The sequence below is a fragment of the Lepisosteus oculatus genome, chromosome 4 (genome assembly GCF_040954835.1).
Source record: "Lepisosteus oculatus isolate fLepOcu1 chromosome 4, fLepOcu1.hap2, whole genome shotgun sequence".
NCBI lineage: Eukaryota > Metazoa > Chordata > Actinopteri > Semionotiformes > Lepisosteidae > Lepisosteus > Lepisosteus oculatus.
In genome coordinates this window covers 7,459,638-7,480,328 of record NC_090699.1, presented here as the reverse complement: position 1 = coordinate 7,480,328, position 20,691 = coordinate 7,459,638, and the positions used below count along the sequence as shown (strand labels likewise).

General features: G+C 40.9%; 1 gene segment (V, D, J or C); it reads right to left on the bottom strand.

Moving 5' to 3' along the window:
* Positions 1-20,122: 20,122 nt before the first annotated feature.
* Positions 20,123-20,576, bottom strand: LOC102684498 (immunoglobulin heavy variable 3-30-3-like). The segment is given in 2 exon segments: positions 20,123-20,436; positions 20,531-20,576. Coding segments are annotated over 2 exon segments (360 nt in total).
* Between the last annotated feature and the right edge of the window lie 115 nt (positions 20,577-20,691).

Sequence of the window (20,691 nt, the reverse complement as noted above, 5' to 3'; positions counted from 1 at the left end):
TGGAGAACTCATCAACGATTGGTCCGTGGCTCCACTCATTGGCTTGTAGCAGGCTAACAATGACAGAGTTGTCAAATTTGATTATGTGTCTTGAGTGGTGATAGCTCTTGCAATCGTTTGTCTATAACACAAAGAGTACGGGAGACAATACACATCCTTGGGGGGACCCAGTAGTGGAATGCTTTTTTTTGGATAAAACATTGTTGACTCTCACCCTCTGGGTTCTTTCTGTTAAGAAATCAGTAACCCAGCTGACGAGATTGAGATCAAGACCAAATTTTGACCATAGCTTAGTTGCCAGTAGGTAAGGTTGGATACAATTAAATGCAGAGGAGAAATCCACAAACAGCAGTCTAGCATGGGTCTTGTTTTCTTCAAGGTGTTGGAGGACAAGATTGAGAAGGCATGCTGTAGTATCTTCCACCTCCCTATCTGCCCTGTAAACAAACTGTAATGGATCTAGCTCATCCTTTACTTTGGCCACAGTCTCATTTTTCACGATCTGTTCAAAACTTTTCATAACCAGACACAGCAGTCTAGCACACCTTTTCAATACTCTTCCCCCAGCCAAATCAGGACCCGGACTCTTCTTCTCCTTAATCTGACTGCAGACTCTTTAAAAGGAATTGTTTCCAGAATATCTCCTATTGTAGCAAAGACAATACATCTGGCTTCATTTTGTAACCTGAAGTGTTTTTCCAAGATGTAGAACTTAAAGAGTTCTATTGTTACACAGAGTGTTGATCACCTATATTTAATGTACTTTATATTACACAGCTGTTGCAGTGTCTTGAAGCAAATTACAAATTTCAGCATACAAAATACAGTTGGTTAATTCTGCTGCATGTAAAAAAAAATAATATAATATTTATATATGTATAATATGTACTTTACAGAGGGATGAGTAGGTCAAAGTAAAAACTGAATTGAAAAAGACAAAAAGCATATGAACGTTGGTAATCCTGGCTTTGCACGAATACATTAAATCCACCCAACCATTTTCTAACTGCTTCTTCCAATTAGGGGTCACCGACATGCTGGCAAGTAACAGCGCAAGGTGGGGTACACACTGGATGGGATGCCAGTCCACAGGCTAGACAAACAGAGACACAAAAACACTAAGATCAGACTCAATTTTCCGAGAAACTAATTCTTCCACTAGTATGTTTTTGGACTGTGGGAGGACACCTGCAGTACCTGGAAGAAACCCAAGTGAACATGGGGAGAATATATAAACTCCACACAGACAGCACCGAGGAAATGAACCAAGGTCGCCATCATTGCTGCCTACACCACTACACCACTATGCTGCTGAATACATTGCATATGAATTCTAATATAATTCTAATATAAAGTCAAGTATAACACTTGACTTCTTGGCAGGCAAGATATGCCTCATCTAGTAAATTATTCATCTGAGGTACAACTCTTTGCTTTCAGTTACCTGTACTATTCTCACTTGTTCATTGTAGAGATGTCACAGACTTCCGCAGTCACATGGAGTGTTGGTCACCACTGTATAATTAACTTCAAAGATATAAGACAAGTAAGTACAGTTGGTCAAAATGAAAGCTGAACAGAAAAAAGAGATGTTATGTAAGTGGATTCGGTTTATCATGTTGTTTATTTATCATTTATTTTACTTTTGGACAAAGAAAAAATATTTTCGAGAAAGAAATACATTTTATTTTTGTTGTTTGGTGAAAATGTTTGTTTTATTTGGCATTTTCTTGAATATACAGTACAGTATGTAAGGAATGTAAAATTAAAATTGTATCCACAATATTTTAAATGTTAGGACATCTAATTTTTCCCTAGACTGGAATTAAAATACTCCCATTTATTTGAGATAATTCTAAAAGGTCTTTGCATGATCTTTTCTGACAGGGAACATTCAAATTCACATTCAAATGACTAGATTTCAAGATAAGTGAAAGAACTAATGATAGTACCTGTTAATATTGACCACTTCTGTCAGTATTTTGTCAGATACAGATCACATTAGCCTGTATAGTCTCAGTTATTGTAGCAGTAAGGAAAAAATGTAAAGCTAATTTTATTATAATGTGACATTGAAGAAAGCTCAGTTTTAGTTTACCTGTACCTACCCTGTTGATGTTTTCAAAATAAATCAAAATGTTGATTGCTTTGCATGTAAGGCTTGTGAACAGCCACCTTGTTCTCTTTGTAACTTGACAAATCGTGAATTCACTATCACTAATTTTAAGGTAAACCTCACTTCCAGGAGCTCCCTTCTTTTGGCTTTAAGTACCAGGTCAGCTTTAAACGAGCTCAGACTGTGAGAGTTTAAGAAGGTCCCATCAAGAGAAGAATCAGTGTCTCTTCATCCTTCTTTTATGCCCTCCCCAGTTAAGTCTTCATTCATGACATGGTCTAGTCTTGTCAAGCCGAGGGTCCATCGCAGCATCTTCATTTCCATCGTATGGAGTGCCTGTTCATGTTTCTTTGTCATTGGCCAGCATTCAGTTCCGTATAGGGCCACTGGTCTGACCACTGAGCTGCAACACTGTTAGACATAAATCAATGGACATGTTGATACATTTCACTTCGTTAATGTAATTGTATTTTCTACTGATGAGAGTGTGAACCTAACAACCTAACTTGTCTGAAGTAAATTTGCATTTTATGCTTGTCTACCAAAGAAGGAGACCTTCCTGGCTTTCTAACTTGTTGTTTCTAAGTGGGTGACATACTGTATAGGTGGTGTATCAGGGGTTGGGATTTTCAATTCTGGTTGAAAAGAGGACAGTTTTGCTTTATTAGATTTCCATTTTTTAGGTCTAAATCTTTTTTTCTTCATTTACTGTATTTAATCAATTTCTCTACTATTCTGCAGAGAGGGAATCAGCAGTGGAAAGAGGAAACAGTATTTGTGTGACATCTGTGTCAGTTTGTATCACTGTGACCATCGAGCACAGTAATACAAAGCCATGTCTTCTGCCTTCAGGTTGTTCAGAGTCAGTGAAGACCTGCTGTTTGAGGTGTCTCTGTTCAGAGTCAGTCGTCCTTTCACACTGTCTGCGTAATTTGTGCTGCCGTCGTAGCCACTCCAAGCCCTTTCCCGGAGCCTGGCAAACCCAGTGAATGTTACAGCAGGAAAATGAGTACCCAGAGGTCTGACAGGTGATGCTCAGAGACTGTCCAGGTTGCTTCACTTTGGAAAAAGTTGATGGAGTCAAGGAGACAGAGCCCCTGTAAAAGAATCAGTGTCATTAAGAATTGAAGACTGTGTTGCATCTTCTTAAGCACATACCGTTTAAGAAATGCATTAACAACCAGACATACCGTACACGATAGTTTCCATGTCTGTTTCAGAAAGACAGGTCTCACCCTCTGTCTTTTCTTGTTTTTTCACCTTGGTTAGACTTTTAAATGCAAGACAAAAGGTAAATGCATATGCTGAAATGATCATTGGAGCCTCCCTCCCTTCCATTTCTGTCACCTATCACAAACGCTGCATACACAGGGCCTGCAGTATAGTAGATGACCCCTCCCATAAACTCTTTGCCCTCCTACCATCTGGGAAAAGATATCGCAGTGTAGGGGCCAGCTCCACCAGACTCTGGAACAGCTTCTCACTGCAGGCTGTCAGGCTCCTCAACACCCTGGAATCTTCTTGCACCCACCCCAATTCCAGAAACAGGGTTTAAATCCCCCCAATGTGTTGTGTATATTGTACTATGTAATAGTATTTTTTATTAGTATTGTAATTTACACCATCTGCACTTTGCACTATGTGTATCCTGTCTACAATGTCTATGTCAGTGTCCTGTCTGTCCTGTCTGTATTTGCACTGTGGACCAGGAGGAACAATATTTTATATTACTTGTATATGGCTGGAATGACAAATAAATACAAACAAACTTGAAAAGGTAACCCTTCTTTGCATACTGTATGAGTCTCACTGGCCACAGGCATCATGAATAAAAGCTACAGTGTTATAGCCTGTCTCAGTTTTCACTGCACATCCTATACAGGACAGAGGTGTCATGAACACGGACTAAAATCCGTGTCAGATCTTGTAGAAGACCGTATGTGATGCGGTAGGAGCTGGAGAAAACGGGAGGCGTGGTAAAAAGGAACACACAGGGGTTTAATAGTGCACAAAATAATAGTGACAGTCCGTGAGACAGTGTACGGGGAAGACAAAACAGCATCCAAATCCAAACGGGTCCAAGGGCAGGACAAAGCACAGTCTGAGAGTCCATCAGCGAGAAATCCATCCTGGGACGCGACAAAGTTAAAATCCCCGGGAGGGGGGAGCACACGGACAGACGAAACATGGAGGTCCAAGGGTGGCGGGGCGAGATCCTCCAGACCCCGGGCTCAGGAAGCGGGAGGTGTCGGGGATGAGGCCTATGCCCTCAGGAGACCGACGTAGGGTTTCCTGGTGCTAGGCGGGCCTTGCGACATCTTACCCTAATGATGTGCCCAGAGGACTGGAGGAGCTGCTCTTTAAATAATACACATAAGAGGGTACACCTGGAGAACTAAATCACACGAACAATAATGGGAGCAGTGGAGCGCCCTCTAGGGAGGGATGTCGGGTGTGACAACAGGAGGATACTACAATGAAGAGTTTTTAAAACAGAGAACAGAAGGCACTTTTTACAGAAAGATGTACTGTATACTGTATATTTATCCTGTAAGGAAATCCACTGCATGGCTGAGGAGAATAAGAGAATTATGTCTGCACCTGATCCTCGGTTCAATAAGATGGCCTAAATGGCTTCTTCTCAGTCATAATTACTCCTCCAATTTGTAATTCTTTTTTAAGTTTTAATGATTTCTGTTTTTTTTATTAAAAATTATTTCAGGAAGTTCTTGTATCCTTTGATGCATTATGTTCACCTAATGTGTTCTATATTTTGATGTTTGTAAAATATAATTGATAATAAATAGTGTTTCTGGAGGTCAGTTTGGACTAGAAATTGCACATTTCAAAATATTTGCATGGAAAAGGTGATATATTTCATTCTATTTCTACAAAATCATTTATGTTATTGGCAGGAAAAAATCACATTTCAACCCATAAGACACTAATCGTTATTTTAAGTATACAGTGCAGCCTGATAGAAAGGTTTTTGATGGACCTCACTCACTCTGTGCATCACTGTGGCTGTCGAGCACAGTAGTACACAGCTGTGTCTTCAGTCTTCAGGCTGCTCATCTCTAAGTAAACAGTGCTTTTAGAATTGTCTCTGGAGATGGTGAATCTTCCCTGGACAGAATTGGAATAATACTTGTTGCTTCCACTTGGGCTGCTGATAGAGGCCACCCATTCCAGACCTTTCTGAGGAGCCTGCCGTATCCAGCTCATTGAATAATCTTTAAACTCATACCCAGACCCTGTGCAAGTCAAGTTGAGCTTCCCTCCTGGAGCGACCAGCTGAGGACCTGGCTGGGTCAGGACCACAGCAGACTGGACACCTGGAAACAGAAAGCAGAACAATCAAGGACACTGATTGTTAGTTTAAGAGTTATAATAAAATTAATATCCAGTATGATTGTTAAATTCAACTAACTTGGAAGAGCACAGGACACAAAGAACAACACAGCAATACCAGTCATGCTGATCTGCACTGGATCTAACAGACAGACAATGATAGCAGTCAGGATCCCCCTGACTTTAACAGGCAGCTTGTCTCAAGGAATTTGAATATCTTTCTGAAAGGGGCAGTGCCTCTAAGAAGAGCTTCTTTATAAAACTGCAATAACAATTGAAAAGTGGTTTGGATTTATTTTCTGGATTCTTGAAGAATTCTGTAACCCTTGTGTAATGTTCGGACAGCTAACTGTTTAATACAAAATTGCAGCTTATCCTGAAGAGAACCTTTTAGTTAACTCCTCAGACTAAGTAATAGGCATCTGGGACAGAAATAAAATAATGTTCACTCCTTTAATTCTCTTAACCTGGAGAGAACCTTAATTATTTAATTCCTGAGACTTACTTACAGATTGACATTTCAAAGTCCTCCACATCTTCAAACATTGTAAGATGAACAAAATGAAAAAAAAATGTGTCCAGGATCTGATAATAAAGAAACAGAAATGATGGTGTTTGAATCTCTAATAATTTTACCCCCCACTTACACTCTTGTAATGTTGCCATAGCCAAAATGTACTGTAGTGGCTCTCAGAAGGCACCAGTTCTGTAGGGTTTGGGCATTTACTGGGACAATTATTAATTGTAGCAGTAAATCACAAAATTGATTCTTTTGATGGCTTTAGAATCCAACCATGCGACATAACTCAAACAACGCACACACACAGGTACTAATAAACGAGGATACATTTATTAATACATAGAATATGCATGTAAAACTAACAGATCTTATCGAGAGGGTTATCAGAATACAAAAGGTATATATTCAGTCAGTTACAAAGTGTTACATATATAAAGAGGACATACGTTCAGTATATCATTCATTTAGACCGTTTCATAAATGAACTTGGTTATAACTTCTACATTAGATACTCGAAACAAGTACATAACTCTTAGGAATTAAATTGATATCAACTGGTTGGGATAACAATTGAATTCTCGAGCTGTAATGCATTGAAGTTGAATACTCATCTAATCTCTGGGGATTCAGATCTCCTGCGGGCACAAAGAAACAGTTGCAGGCTGTTGCTGTCCAATCCGCGCTCTCTGGCTAGGTGCCAGGCTGTGCTGTGCGGCTTGCGACGGTGCGCTGCTGATGTTCACTGACCGGCTAGTTAGTGTTGGCTTTAACTAGCAAAGTTTGTGCACAGGAGAAAAGATGACTGTGGGTCCCAGCAAGTCAGGAAGAGGACCGGTTCGTTCCTGATGAAGAGCTAGTTCTGAATAGTGATTCAGCTGTCCACAGTTCTGACCTGTTCACGAGGCCTGCTGCTGGTGCTAACCTCGGGTGGATCCTCTGGTTACTCTCTGGTTACCCCCGCTCTAGACACTTAGAACAAAGGAAAGTTCTGGCACTCAGACACACTGGCCGTTCCGTAGTTGTCCGGGCTAAGTCTCAGGATGGTCAGGAGGCGCGCTGCGAGAATGTCCTGCCCTTGGGAGCCTTCTGCTCCTGGGCCGTCCTGCCCTGGAATTCTCCTTTGAATTCCCTTTAGAAAAGTCCACAGAATTCTCCTGAATCTTACTGAATCTTACAGGCTCTCTATGTTGCCTGTTTTTACCTGGAGGAACTTCAGCTCATTGATTGGCTGAAAGTTCCATGGGCATCAGAGTCCCACGTGGGTTACTCGGCCCTACCAGTCCCTGATTGGTTGATCAAGGTGAGATATGAGTCACTTACTCCTGACACTTAGGAATGCAGTCCAGATGTCCATCTGGCAATCCCTAGACAGATAGGCGCCAATGGATGACCATTGATCATGATAGCCAGGCTTAGCTAAGTGCATCCCCCTTTGGGAGCTGTCCTAGGAAACCTTATCAAAGGAACCTTAAATCAGCCTGCATGAATAGTTTCTCTGTGGCTGCACCACAGAGATGAACAGAGAGATGGGGCCTCATTTGGGAAAGCCCAGAACACTTAATTCTTTCTTATTATTAAGCCTCGCCGCTACACTCTATTTCTGGAGAAATAATATATACAGTGCAAGACCTATGGAGTTAATGGATGAGGATGTTTAGAGTTTTACTTTGGCTTTACCCTCTTCTCTAGAGTGGTGACAACCTGATCAGGTGAAAGGTGGGGGTTCTGTCCCCTTCCAACCCACCCAATTCCTCCTGAGGGGATGTGGCCAAGGTGTGGCAACAGCGGGGATGAAGATGAAGTGGGTGGAGGATTGAGGAGCAGAGAATGTCGGGAAGGAAAACCAGATATCTCATGTAGATATGGAAGAGGGAGCTAGTGAATTTGCATTGTAAACTCTTTCAGGATTCAGGAAGGGTTCTTTTCCTACACTGGTCTTGCTGCCTAGGAAGCCAACTACAAGGCTGTGGAGAAGACATTGGAATTATTGATGCTGTGCCCAAGATCCTAAATCAATAAAATATTATTATTACTGTAGTTATTCTGTGGTTATTAGTTATTCTGTAAGATAAACACCCCTTAGCACTTAAAGTTATTGAAAACCAGTTCAAGACTGAGATGACTTTGGGCTGCAACTATTTCAAGACATTGGAAACATACCAAAACACCTCATTTTAAGCTTTTATATGGTCTTCATGGAGAATCAAAACTCTAAACATAATGGCTGAAACCACATTCTTCAATGGTGTTCTTTTAGACTACAAGGTTTCCGCTGTGAAGCCTTCTTCAGGTGTCAACTGAAGAAGGTTCCACAGCCAAAACGTTGTTTCTTTTCTTCACATTTCAGCATGGAATAAACCTTTACCTGTTCCTTTGCATCCGAAACATGCTGACACAGCTCCCTACCCAAACGATTTATTTTAGACTGGTTTGGTACATTAAAGAACTCAAGGTGATAATTGGTGTCGAGTTGGATTAGAGTAGTTCCTCTTGTATAGAGTGAAAAGGTTTGGTAAAATAAAGTCTCTGTGTGCAAATATTTCATGGTCCATTGCGATTTTCCATTTGTTCAAGCCCCACAAGTCACCTGCTGTGAGATCAAATCTTGAGAAACTGCAGTACAGCATGTGATCATGTGTATAAACTGCTCTGGAGTCATTTCCTCTGGGTAATTATGTTCTCTTGGGTCAGCTGACTTACTGTTGTGTGCATGTGTAGCTGCTGTAGAACAGGTGTCTCCAAACCAAAAGATGGTGATGAATGCTATTGTCTCACAACTCTTGTATCCTGGTTTAGTTTCCAAATTGCTGGCCTAGTGTGTGTGGACTGTGCATGATCCCCATGTGCTCAGATGGGTTTGCACCATGTGTGTTGGCACCTTCCATAGGCATCCTGGTTATCCAGGGTAACCGGTGTCGCAGAATCATGCATCTCAGGTCTTCTGTCCAAGGCTAAAATATAGTCAATGATGAGTTCATAAAAGTATATTACTTAACTAATAGGCCAAGATCTCCCCCATGTGGACATTGGTAGTAATCGACTAATTGGTAAATCAATCTTGAGATGTCCTTTTAAGCTAGCCAGGAATAAAAAAAAAATATCAGTTCTTACTGTAAACAACAAATGCTTTCATAACAGTTATATTGTTCTCTTGCATTTTCAAGCATCTAACATAATAATGGAACAAATACTGATTTATACAGTCTGCCAAATTGTTTTATAATGTGTTAGTTATTTTTTATCTATGGAAGAAAATCGGGAGCAGAAGACCTTGGGGATAAAAGTCCAAACACATGAATAGTGAATGTGAGAATGAACTCTGCATAGTGATAAATTCTGGCCGGCAGGGATATGTACATAAACACATTTTTTTCACAACAGGTAATAAATATCATGTCTTCTCATTCTGTGTCAGAGGAAGAAATGAAACTAACTTCTATCTTTTAACTTTGTACCCTCCAAAAACTTCCATTGACCACTGTGGAAATAGGTTTTGAATAAGCAGTACACTGACTTCACTCACTGTGTCTATAGCACAGTAATACACTGTAGTGTCTTCAGTCTTCAGGCTGCGCATCTTTAAGTACAGGGTGCTTTTGGAATTGTCTCAGGAGAATCAATTGGTGGCACCTTCCATAGGCAATTGGTGAATCAACCTCTGCTGGACTCTAGATAGCCTATTGTACCACCATTGCTTCTTATATAGGCCACCCATTCCAGGCCTTTCCCAGGAGCCTGTCGGATCCAGTTCAGACCATTAGCAGAAATGGTATCTCCATCTTCATCCTGTCCAGTGCCCTGACAGGACAATGTGAGAGACTGTCATGGCTTTTTAACATGAGGACTGGACGGGGTCAACTCAATGTCAGAATGGACACCTAAAAAGAGACAATACAATATAAATACTGTTTCCAGAGTAATTGATATAGCAATGACCTATTGGTCTGATCTGCGGGTCTCCAGCTGAATGAATTGCTCACCTGTACACAATGCTATACAATCAGTATTTGCATTGTGACCTGTCAATTCTGACACAAAGAAAGAAGACCTGCTGCCAGTGCCACTCTTGCGATCAGGGCAGCAGCAGAGGGTTAAATAACAGAAGACACGGGCAGATTTGCATGAACCTGCAGGAGGACACATTTAAACTGAGCTATCATCAGCTCATCAGAGTGAACGTCTCAATTAGAGCAGGTCATGTTCAATCAGAGTTTGATTTGACTAGTATGATTATCAGTCACATTCCGTTAAAGCAACTTCATTCATCTACATGTAACACACCCCCCCAAATAATCTGCTCAGGGCTAGAGTATCTTCTCCTCAAAGTAGGCAATTCGAATCAGGGAAAACAAATGGAAAATTTCAATGTACTGAGCAAATTGTGTATTTGTGTCCAGAGTGGTCCTTGAGGAGCGCAGAGTATTCATCTTTTTTCACTGTATGTATGTACTATAATGTAATGTCGTGCACTGTGTTTTACTTCTGATTGTACAGTGATACTGACCTAAATACATTCATCAATCTGTCCATTTTCTAACTGCTTCATCCTGTACAGAGTTGCGAGGGAAGTCGGAGCCAAGTTCATAAGGCAGGATACAATCTGGATGTGATGCCAGTTCATTGCAGTGCACAGACACAAATTGGCCCAATTATCCCAAAAGCCAGTTCCCACTTACCAGTATTTCTTTTGTGGCCTGATGCGGTGGTGTGTTCAGTGTGGTGGCGGAGCCCTGAATTGAGAGCGACGCATTGCCTTAGCAACCACTGTTGCCCTGGCTAATTAAGTACGAGCTGCAGCTCTGAGACCCTTTAAGAGCAAACTGAGCACCTCCCCGGAGGGACGAACAGACCCCCGCAAGGGGATAACCTTCCAGCGACAGTCCCAGAGGGGATTGTGGAGAGAGTATTAAAGCCTTCTTATCCCTTCATTTTCGTTTCTTTTTCTTTTCTCCTGTCACACCATATATTTCCCACTGGGGCAGGCAGAACCTTTCCTCCCCTGTCCCACCATGGACTGTATCTCCACCAGGACAGGCTGAGTTTTCTCTGTTTTGGCTGCACGCTCCTTTTCTTCCAGCCTGGATGCCACTAAGTAGGGATAACCCAGACTGGATCCCGCTGTCCCAAGCAGTTCTTCTTCCCCAGGCTAGACCCCACTAAATAAGGACAGACCAGCCTGGACTCCGCTGTTTGAGGCAGCACATTTTTCTTTTTCTGTTTGGTTTTTCCCTTTTAGTGTTTTTTTGGATTTTCACCATTCTCACGCCAGTGCCTCCATCTCCTCAGACGGGGCGAAAGATGACCTGCAAAGATGCTCGAGTCAGACAGTAGCAAGGAAAGCGAATGACCACTTCTTTTCTTGCGATCATTTATACAGCCCTTGCCCTGTGATTTGACTAGGATTCTCAGAGGGGGCGTGTTCTCAGAGGGCACTCCTTTAAATCCAATGCGATGCCACATGTCAGAAAAGACCTGGTGAGACTGATAGAAAGAAAAGGTTTAAAAGCTGAGCTGAGAGAAATTTAGAGAGAGACCAGAAAACCTCCCTTAATTGGAATGTAAGAGAGGATGACTGTAGGATCACGATGAGCTGCTCAGACACCCTTCTTTCTATCGTGAACAGTTTTAATGTATCCATCTTGAACTGTGAGATCTGAGAAAGGTGTTACACTGTGAATGCCTTCCTGTTAATGTTTCTTCTTTAGATCAGAACACTGTTGTTTATTCAGAAGTAAGTGAAAGCTATAATGACAACAACCATTAATTTTTTAGTCTTTATATTGATATTTTAAGACACATAGGATAACAATTCCTGCAGACATAAGAAAAAAGCTGAATATATCCGTTTTTGTTCATGAGCACATGTCGATGATTTCAGAATCGATCAAAACAATGTTTGCTTTGCTGCTGATAGCTGATAGCTGCTTCCCCGTCCTACATGTCAATAGGCAAGGCACTGTTGTGCCTTTTTCAGACTGACTACATTGTTGTGAGACCAAGTCAAGTCGGTGGAGATCTGCAGACCAAGGAATCTGAAGCAGCTGACAGTTTTCACTGTTGTGCCCACAATATCGATTGGTTTCTTCTGGGTCTCTTGAAAGCCACAATGAAGTCTTCTCTCTTCTGGACATTCAGCCACAGATTGCTGTCAAGTCACCATCTTGAAAGAAACTCCACCTCACTTCCATATGAGAACTCATCATTGTTGCTGATCAGTCTCCAGCCTATGGCCTACAGTATATGGCTGCACAGTCATAGGCGGACAAGCAGTACAGCCTACGGCAGAGACAGCAGACTTCGGGAGCTCCGGTTTGGGATCACTGTAGAAGAGATATTCTTGCCAGTTTTCACCACCTGAAGTCTATCTGTCAGGAAATCCAGTTTTGAGTTTCAGATGGAGTTGCATAAGCTCAGATTCCTGAGTTTGGGGACCAGTTTGGTGGGAACAACTGGGGTAAAGGCTGAGTTGTAATCTATAAAAAACACCGTAACATATGTGAAGCCCCCTTCTTAGCACCATCTTAGCTGTGGAGCTGTCCTTGGTGCTGCAACACAGCTTGGCATAAACCAATAGGCACGTTGACCCTAATAAGTACTAATTTAACCTTAGGTTATTCAAGAATTAGCTGGCTGTGAACAAAACTGCAGCTGCAATGTCTAAAAGTAAATTTCTAATTGGGGATTGGGTGTTTTTAATTTTGGTGCAGAGAGGACAGTGTCGTTTCATGACTTTTCAGTGGCTTTATTTGTTTACCGTATATTTAATACTGTATACCGTATATGATCTGTTGGCCTCCAGAGCAGAATACAGTATCTATATGACATCTGTGTCAGTTTGAATCACTGTGACCGTCAAGCACAGTAATACACAGCCGTGTCTTTTGCCTTCAGGTTGTTCAGCGTCAGTGAAGACCTGCTGTTCGAGTTGCCTCTGTTCACTTTTCTGAACATCAGGTTTTGTACTTTTTAGAGTACAGCGTAGAGTACAGTTTATTCCATGGTGAAAAAAGAAGAAAGAGAACACAACGTTTCGGCCGTGGAGCCTTATTCAGGTGTGAGAGAGACAGGGCAGTAGGCAAAGGTAAAGTAGCGGGAGAACAAAGGTTGGGAGGGAGGAGGAGTGAGAGGCGGGAGCAGGGGACAGAAAGAGAGGCCAATCAAGAGATGTGAAGTCAGAATGGGTGCAGAGAGGTGTGAAATGAAACTTCCAATGAATGGAAGTTCAATTAAGGTACAGTAGGTCACAACCAGAAACTGCACTCTTCATGATCACACATTATGATCTGTTACACTGCATTATCTCACAGCACACAGCTGTGGATAATATGTTTTTACATAAAATGTAAATTATTTGCTTAAATGTATTTGCTGTTAAGTTACAAGATAAATGGAGATGAACTTCAACTTTTTGGTTGAGGACCTAAACTGAAACAGCTTCTGAAGGCACCTTGATAGATGTGAATGTGACTAGAATGTGCTGAGAATTAATGACTCGTTGGATTTGTATCTGTAAATCTCTATTTGCTGTGCTGTGTTGATTGACATGATTTGCTTATGGACTTACTCGGATAGGAAAGACGTCAGTATTTTGCAAGATACCAAGATTGCATGATCAGAAACTGTAACAACACAATTCTTCATCACATTATCCAACAGCGCACCCTAGCGGACAATGTGTGTTACTTTTTCAATCAGTCATAGCCCAGCACTGTTGTAATCTAATCTTGTAAATGGTTGGTTCTTTCATACCTCACACAACCTTCCTAGTAAAACTTTAGAATTCAAAGAAAAAATTGAAAACTAGGAAAAAAAACACTTAATGACCCCTACTTTTTCAGGGAATATATGCAAGATCTTTGGGAATATTCATCATTAGTTGACAATGTTTAGAGTTGTAGTTTGACTTTAATCCCACTGGGCCAGAAGTGGACTTCCCTGGAAGAGGGTGCAGGGGGATATCCATTGAAAACTTACAGTAGGAGTCAGGAAGGGTTTCTTTTCCGGATGTGCTCCACTGCCTGGGAAATACACTGCATGGCTGTAGAGAAGGCAGCAGAATTATGGATTTCAAGCCCACGATCATAAATCAATTAAATATTACAACCTTATTAGTTATTATGTCGGCTAAACCTTTCTCAGCTCTCAATCCTTTTGAAAACCAGTAGAATCTCTTGGAATCTTTATTGACCCTGATCATGGTCTGAATTAAAGGCAAGAAGATTGGGATGGGTTTGGGCTACAGCTATTTCAATACAGGGGCAGCACACCCATACACATCTTCTGTGGCTGTACACAGTTTTCACAGAGGATTACAAATTTATTAGAAGGGATGTTATGAACATTTTAGCCAGAAAGTAGAATGACACATTCTGAAATAAAAGATTATTTCTCTTTGAATGATACTGTTATCATCTTTTGTGTTACAGAACACAAAAGTAACGTGTCTGGGCAGTAACACACAGCACATTCTACAGTCTTTAGGCTGCTCGCCTGTGACTACAGTGTGCTTTTGGAATTGTTTCTGGAGATGGTGAATGTTTCCTGAAGACAATGGGCTTAGATTGTGCAATCTGATGTAGGTCAACCATTCTAGTTCTTTCTAAGGAGCCTCTTGCATCCAGCTTAATTTTTTTTCAGTAATCGTATATCTGTCCTTATCTTGACCAGAGCCCTGACAAGACCATCATCACTGATGTAGCCACTCCATTCCATTCCAGTTCTTTGCCGTGTGTCTGAGGTATCCAGCTCATATGATAATAAGAAAAGCCATTACAATAACTATGTTGACCAGATCTCTAACATGACAGTGAAAGAGACTCTTTTGACTTTTAAACCAAAGGACCATTCTGGGTCAAGCAATGTCTGAAAGCACACCTGGAAACAGAAAACAAAGTCAGAAAGTTGCTGTTTGTTCTCACAGGTAACGAGATACTCAATCACCTGACAAACACAAGACTACCATGAGGAAAAGGACTAATGTCTGCATTGTCATCTGTTAGCAATGATAAAGAAGGAGAACTCTCTCTCCCTTCTTTTGTGTGGCTCTTGTGTGAGAGGGTTAAATAACAAGAGGAACAGGGAGATGTAAGTAAACCCCAAGGAGAGGAGATTTACTGTAAAGAGGTGGTGACCCTGGTGATATATCGTGCTGCCTGTCTCTACACAAGTATTACAGCTGCTTCTGGTGTGTCTGTAAGAGGAAACAGACAATGAGGGTTCATCACGCCAGACAGTGTGAGAATCAGAGAAGTCTGTACTGTACATACTGTACATTGCTCTTTCATTGTATGTGATCCCTTTTGAAAAGTATTATTGCATCTCTTTCTGTAAAATAAAATATTTTGGATGAATACATTCAATTTTAAACCATGAGTATATCATGAGGTTGAAGGTGTTGCCCTTAGATCTTGTTTTTTTTTCTATTTGAGACACCAAATATATATACTTATACTATATATGAGAAATACTGGATTAAATTATATGAGAAGTATTATTCTTCTTTCATAATCTCATAATGTGTTTAGAATAGACATCCTCAATCAAATTTGATTTGAATTTGATCTTAAAATATCAGAAGAACAATGTGAGGAGGTTTCAAATGAAGGACTTTGGTAAGACATTTTTAAGTTCACGGTGTATCTGTGATTGTGTATTTATTTGAAAAAAAAAAGGATATACCTCATTGTCTCACAGCACACCCCAGTAATTAGTGTGCATCAATGTTTTCATCCCACACCAGTAAACAATGTTTATTTCTGGAAAAATCTGAAAACTCCATGTTAAATAATGGGATGTGTATAAAAAGTGATAAACCTTTCACTTTTAATACCTGCTAAATTAGAAAGAACCTCTAAGCCTAAATCTGAAAATCCCTCTAAGTCTTAATTAATTGAGAACTTAATGTCTACATATTGGTATATGCTGACATCCTAGGAAACCAAAATGAATTAATAATTTTTTTCATACCACAAATGGTAACATCCATGTCTTCACTTTCTGTGTCAGAAGAATATTCGTTAGAAACAAAACTGATAAACCACTTCTAACTTTATACTCTTCAACGTCTTCTATAGAGCACAATGAAAATAGTTTTTGTACAAGCAGCACACTGACTTCTCTCACTGTGTCTAGAGCACAGTAATACACTGCAGTGTCTTCAGTCTTCAGGCTGCTCATCTGTAAGTTCACTGTGCTTTTGGAATTGTCTCTGGAGATGGTGAATCTTCCCTTGACAGATGGGATATAATTTGTGCTATCACCATCAGCATTGATGTAGCCCAACCACTCCAGTCCTTTCCCAGGAGCCTGTCGGATCCAATTCACAGCATAAGCAGTAATTGTATCTCCATCAGTGTCCTGCCCAGAGCCCTGACAAGACAGTGTGACAGACTCTCCTGGCTTTTTAACCTGAGGACTGGACTGGGTAAGAACAATGTCAGCCTGGACACCTGGAAAGAGACAAAACAGAGTTAATACCTTAATTGCTTCCACAGTAATTAATATTGAAAATGTACCTGCTGGTCCCCGGTTGAGTGAAATATGCACCTGTACACAGTGCCATCATGAAGAACACAATAAGCATCTGCATTGTGACTTGTCAAGTCTGACACAATGAGTCTGTCAGTGCCTTACTTACTTCTGATCTGGGCAGCAGCAGAGGGTTAAATAAGACGTGACACAGGCAGATTTGCATAGCCATTCAGGAGGTCTCATTTAAATAGCACTGACTCCTGGGGGAATGAGCTATTATCAGTCCATCAGAGTGAATGTCTCAATTACAGCTGCTCCATTTTCAATCAGAATCAGAAGTCAGTAAAATGAGTATTAGTCACATCACATGGAAGCAACTATGTTTATCTACGTTGAATATATCTACTCCAGTCAAGGCTCTATTTCTTCCATAAGCAGACACCAATTCTATTAATGCATCTGTAAATTAAATCCAGGGTTTCAGAATTGTGGTTCGACTAGATTCTAGCTTTCAAAGCCAGGAGAACTTTGTGAACCTGCCTTCTTGTCCATTTGAGGCCTGTGAGTTGTATCCCTTTAAACACATTAATTATTAATTAATTAGACCTTCAAATGGTACACACTTTGTATCTTTTATTAATTACATGGATTACATTTGAATAGCACAACATAATATAGCAATATGCCATAGGTATGTAAAAATATTTAGGAAACATAACAATGTTTTGTTTTAAAGTCATTATATTTTACAGATTTGTGAAACCTGAGGTATTTAAGATTTGAAATCACTACAAATATGAGCTGAATGGACACTGAGTATGAAAGTGTGATTGCCCCAATAATCCTTAAGAAACATGAAACAGTCAATGGTAATATCTTCTGAAATCCAGATATAAAATTCAAATACTTCAAACCACAGTGATGAGGACTGTTGAACATTGAGAGAAGTGGGGAGAGTTACACCACCCAGAATCAGGATGCATCAAACAGGTGTTTTTACTGTGAACGATATTTCTGTCACAAACCCTCCTCCAGTCGATCTCCTGGGAAGGTGGGCTGCTCACTGAACGTTTCAAGAGAGAAAAAGCAGGAAACCGTCTGAGTCACTGGAGATCCCATCAGTTTCCTGAAACTAATTGAATCCAGGATGAAGACAAACACTCTCAGGAAGTGGAGAAGTAAGGCTTTACATAACAAAAACCACTAAATGACATGCATATGACCATAGAATACAACAACAACACCATACAATGCCCTTTCATTCGGTAACTAGGCAAAGCGTTTACCACAGCTGGTTGTCTAACATCCCAGAAATCACTTCAACATCTCCGTCTTTGCAAAGTAGAAAACCTCTACGAATACCCATGATGACAATCTGTGTACAGTACGTGTGCAGTTCGAATGCGCAACCGAATTACAAGGAACACGCACTGGCCGTAGAAGTGCAGCAATTCATTTTGCCAGCACTTTCCCCGTGGACAAAAGCAGCTTAGTATTAAACTAGCTGGAGACAGTCATCAGCGTTTAGAGATCAACCTGCTAACTCAGTTCCTTTTCCATCCGTTGTCTGGAAATTATCTATCTGCTATACTGTATTATTTTCCAGAAAGTGACAAAAGGGATATTATCATTTTATAATTCATGTTGTAGAATTCTTGTAGGATTTGGGATTGCTCCTTCCATACATCTTAATGATGTATTCTCTGTAATACAATTGTGTACTGCATAGTAACCCATGGCTTAAACAGTTTATGGATTTCCCTAAATGTATTACTTCTGTCGTAATACATCTGTTTTGCATCATCTGTTTGCTGAACTTGATCAGTGTGTCTGCTGCACAGTATTACACAGCAGAGTCTTCTATCTTCAGGCTGCTCATCTGTAGACAAACTGTATTGTTGGGATAGTCTCTGAGGATGGTGAATCTTCTTTCAACAGACTGGGCATAGCTTGTTCTTGTCACGCCCTCTGTAGCCAGAGGGCGCTCCTTCTCTGTCCTGTCCCTAGTTTCCAGTCTGCTGTCCTTCCTGTCCCTCTCTTTCCCTTGGGCTATATATTTCCGGGTCTTGCACTCTGCCAGGGCTCAGGATTGACGTTCGATGTCCTGAGACCCGCCTAGCACCAGGTCACCCCACGTCCGCTACCTGAGGGCATTGGTTTCTATACGGCACTCCTGAACTCTTTGCACTATTGAGCCCGGGCCTTTTTCCCGTTCCGCCGCTACGCATATGGGTCTTTTTCCGCTCTCCTGCTCCCCACAGTTAGTCCCTTTGGACGTCCGTGACAGTTCTATCACCACCATAATCAATGTAGGCCAATCATTCCAGACCTTTCTCAGGAGTCTGTTGGACCCAGATACAAGGATGGATGGTATTACCATCCTCATCTGGAGGAAAGACCTGACAAGACAGTATGAAAGACTCTCCTGGCTTCTTAACCTGAGGAACTGACTGGGTCATTAACATGTCAGAATGGACACCTGGAAACAGAAAACAAAGTCAGAAAGTTACTGATTGTTGCTGGAGTGACACTCTATCTACTTTACTGCAGCTGCATTTCTCACACGTAATAAAATACTCACTTATCAAACACAGGACTATCATGAGGAAAAGGCTTAATGTCTGCATTGTCACCTGTTAGCAATGACACAGAAAGAGAACTTCAGCGTGAACTGTCTCTCTTCCCTTGTGTGGCTGTTATGTCAGAGGGTTAGATATCAAGAGGAGCAGGTAGATTGGCATAAACCTCTAGGAGAGGAGATTTAAAGATGCAGTGACTCCTGATGTTAATTTGAACTGTCTGTCTGTGCTCTATTTATAAAGTTTGTTTTTGCATGTTGGAAATTTAAAATTCTTAAAGAGATCACAGGTCGGTACATTTGACATATTTGAGTGCCTTCTAATTCACTCCCTACTGTTGTCCCCTATAAGATAAATTGAGAGGCGTGTGCACAAGTTGTGATTTGAAAAAGAGGAATATTTATTTGATATCTTTGAATATCTGTAAAATGAGTAAATTGATCTTTAAATCATTAGCATAACACTTTGGAAAATAAATTGCTTATGGAAGAATTTAGCATTTGAAGTAATTAATAACAAGTAATTGGAGTTTGCATGATCATATAATGTGTTACAATCAAACTACAGTATACCTCCAAATTCTCTCATAGAGCTTCCCAGTGGATAATGGGTTAATGGATGAGATGTAGAGTATTTGTTCAAATGTATTTAACGTTAACCCATGATCACGTCCCAAGATAGAGTTGAACTTGGATTTTTGAGGTCAGGCCCTAAATTGAAACAGCTTGTAAGGGAACCTTTTCAGATCCTAATGTGAACATTAAAACTTCCGGAGAATTTCTGATTTTTGGGGGCATCTATAAACACGTATTTGCTGTGCTGAGCCGATTGATATTGCAGGAGAAATATAAATTGTTGTCTTTGTACCAGTAAATACGGCTCAGAATACTGGCTCTTGTAAAACTGTTGCATGTTATTGGTGAAATGTATAATATAAATAAGGGCAAAATTGTAGTAATAATCTAGTTCTTGATATTGCAGGAGAAATATAGATTTATATGTGGTTCTTAGAGTATGTGACGTCTTGTAACTACTGCGTATTCGTAAACAGTGACAGTTATTGAACAGGCAGTGAAGGGAACTTCCTCACTGTGGTCTTCGGGGACAGTAATACACAGCTGTGTCGTCAGACTGCAGGCTGTTCATCTGCAGGTAGACTGAGCTGCCAGACTTGGAGATTGTGAACCGGCCCTTGATGGAGTCTGCATAGCTTGTGTCAGCATCATAGTAAATGAGTGCCAGCCACTCCAGTCCCTTTCCAGAGGGCTGACGAATCCAGCCCGTTGCATAGCTGCTATCCGTCAGGGAATATCCACTGACTGCACAGGACAGCCGCAGGCTCTGTCCTGGCTTTCCGATCTCCGAGCTGGACTGGGTCAAGACCACATCACAACTGGCATCTGCAAAACCAGGAAACACAAAACAACCTCTTACTAGACATCAGAGACACAATATATACAGCAGACTTAAACAAAGCCAACAGGAAACACTCACGTTGCACAAACATCAAGACCAGTAATACTCCTGCTGAGAGACTCATGTTTGTCTCAGGACTGTGACTGTGAACCCTGGACAGACAGTACAGGTTTCCTCAGGGATCCCCTGTTCATCTGTGTTTAATACGCCTCTGCCTCTCACTTTGCATGAGGGATTTG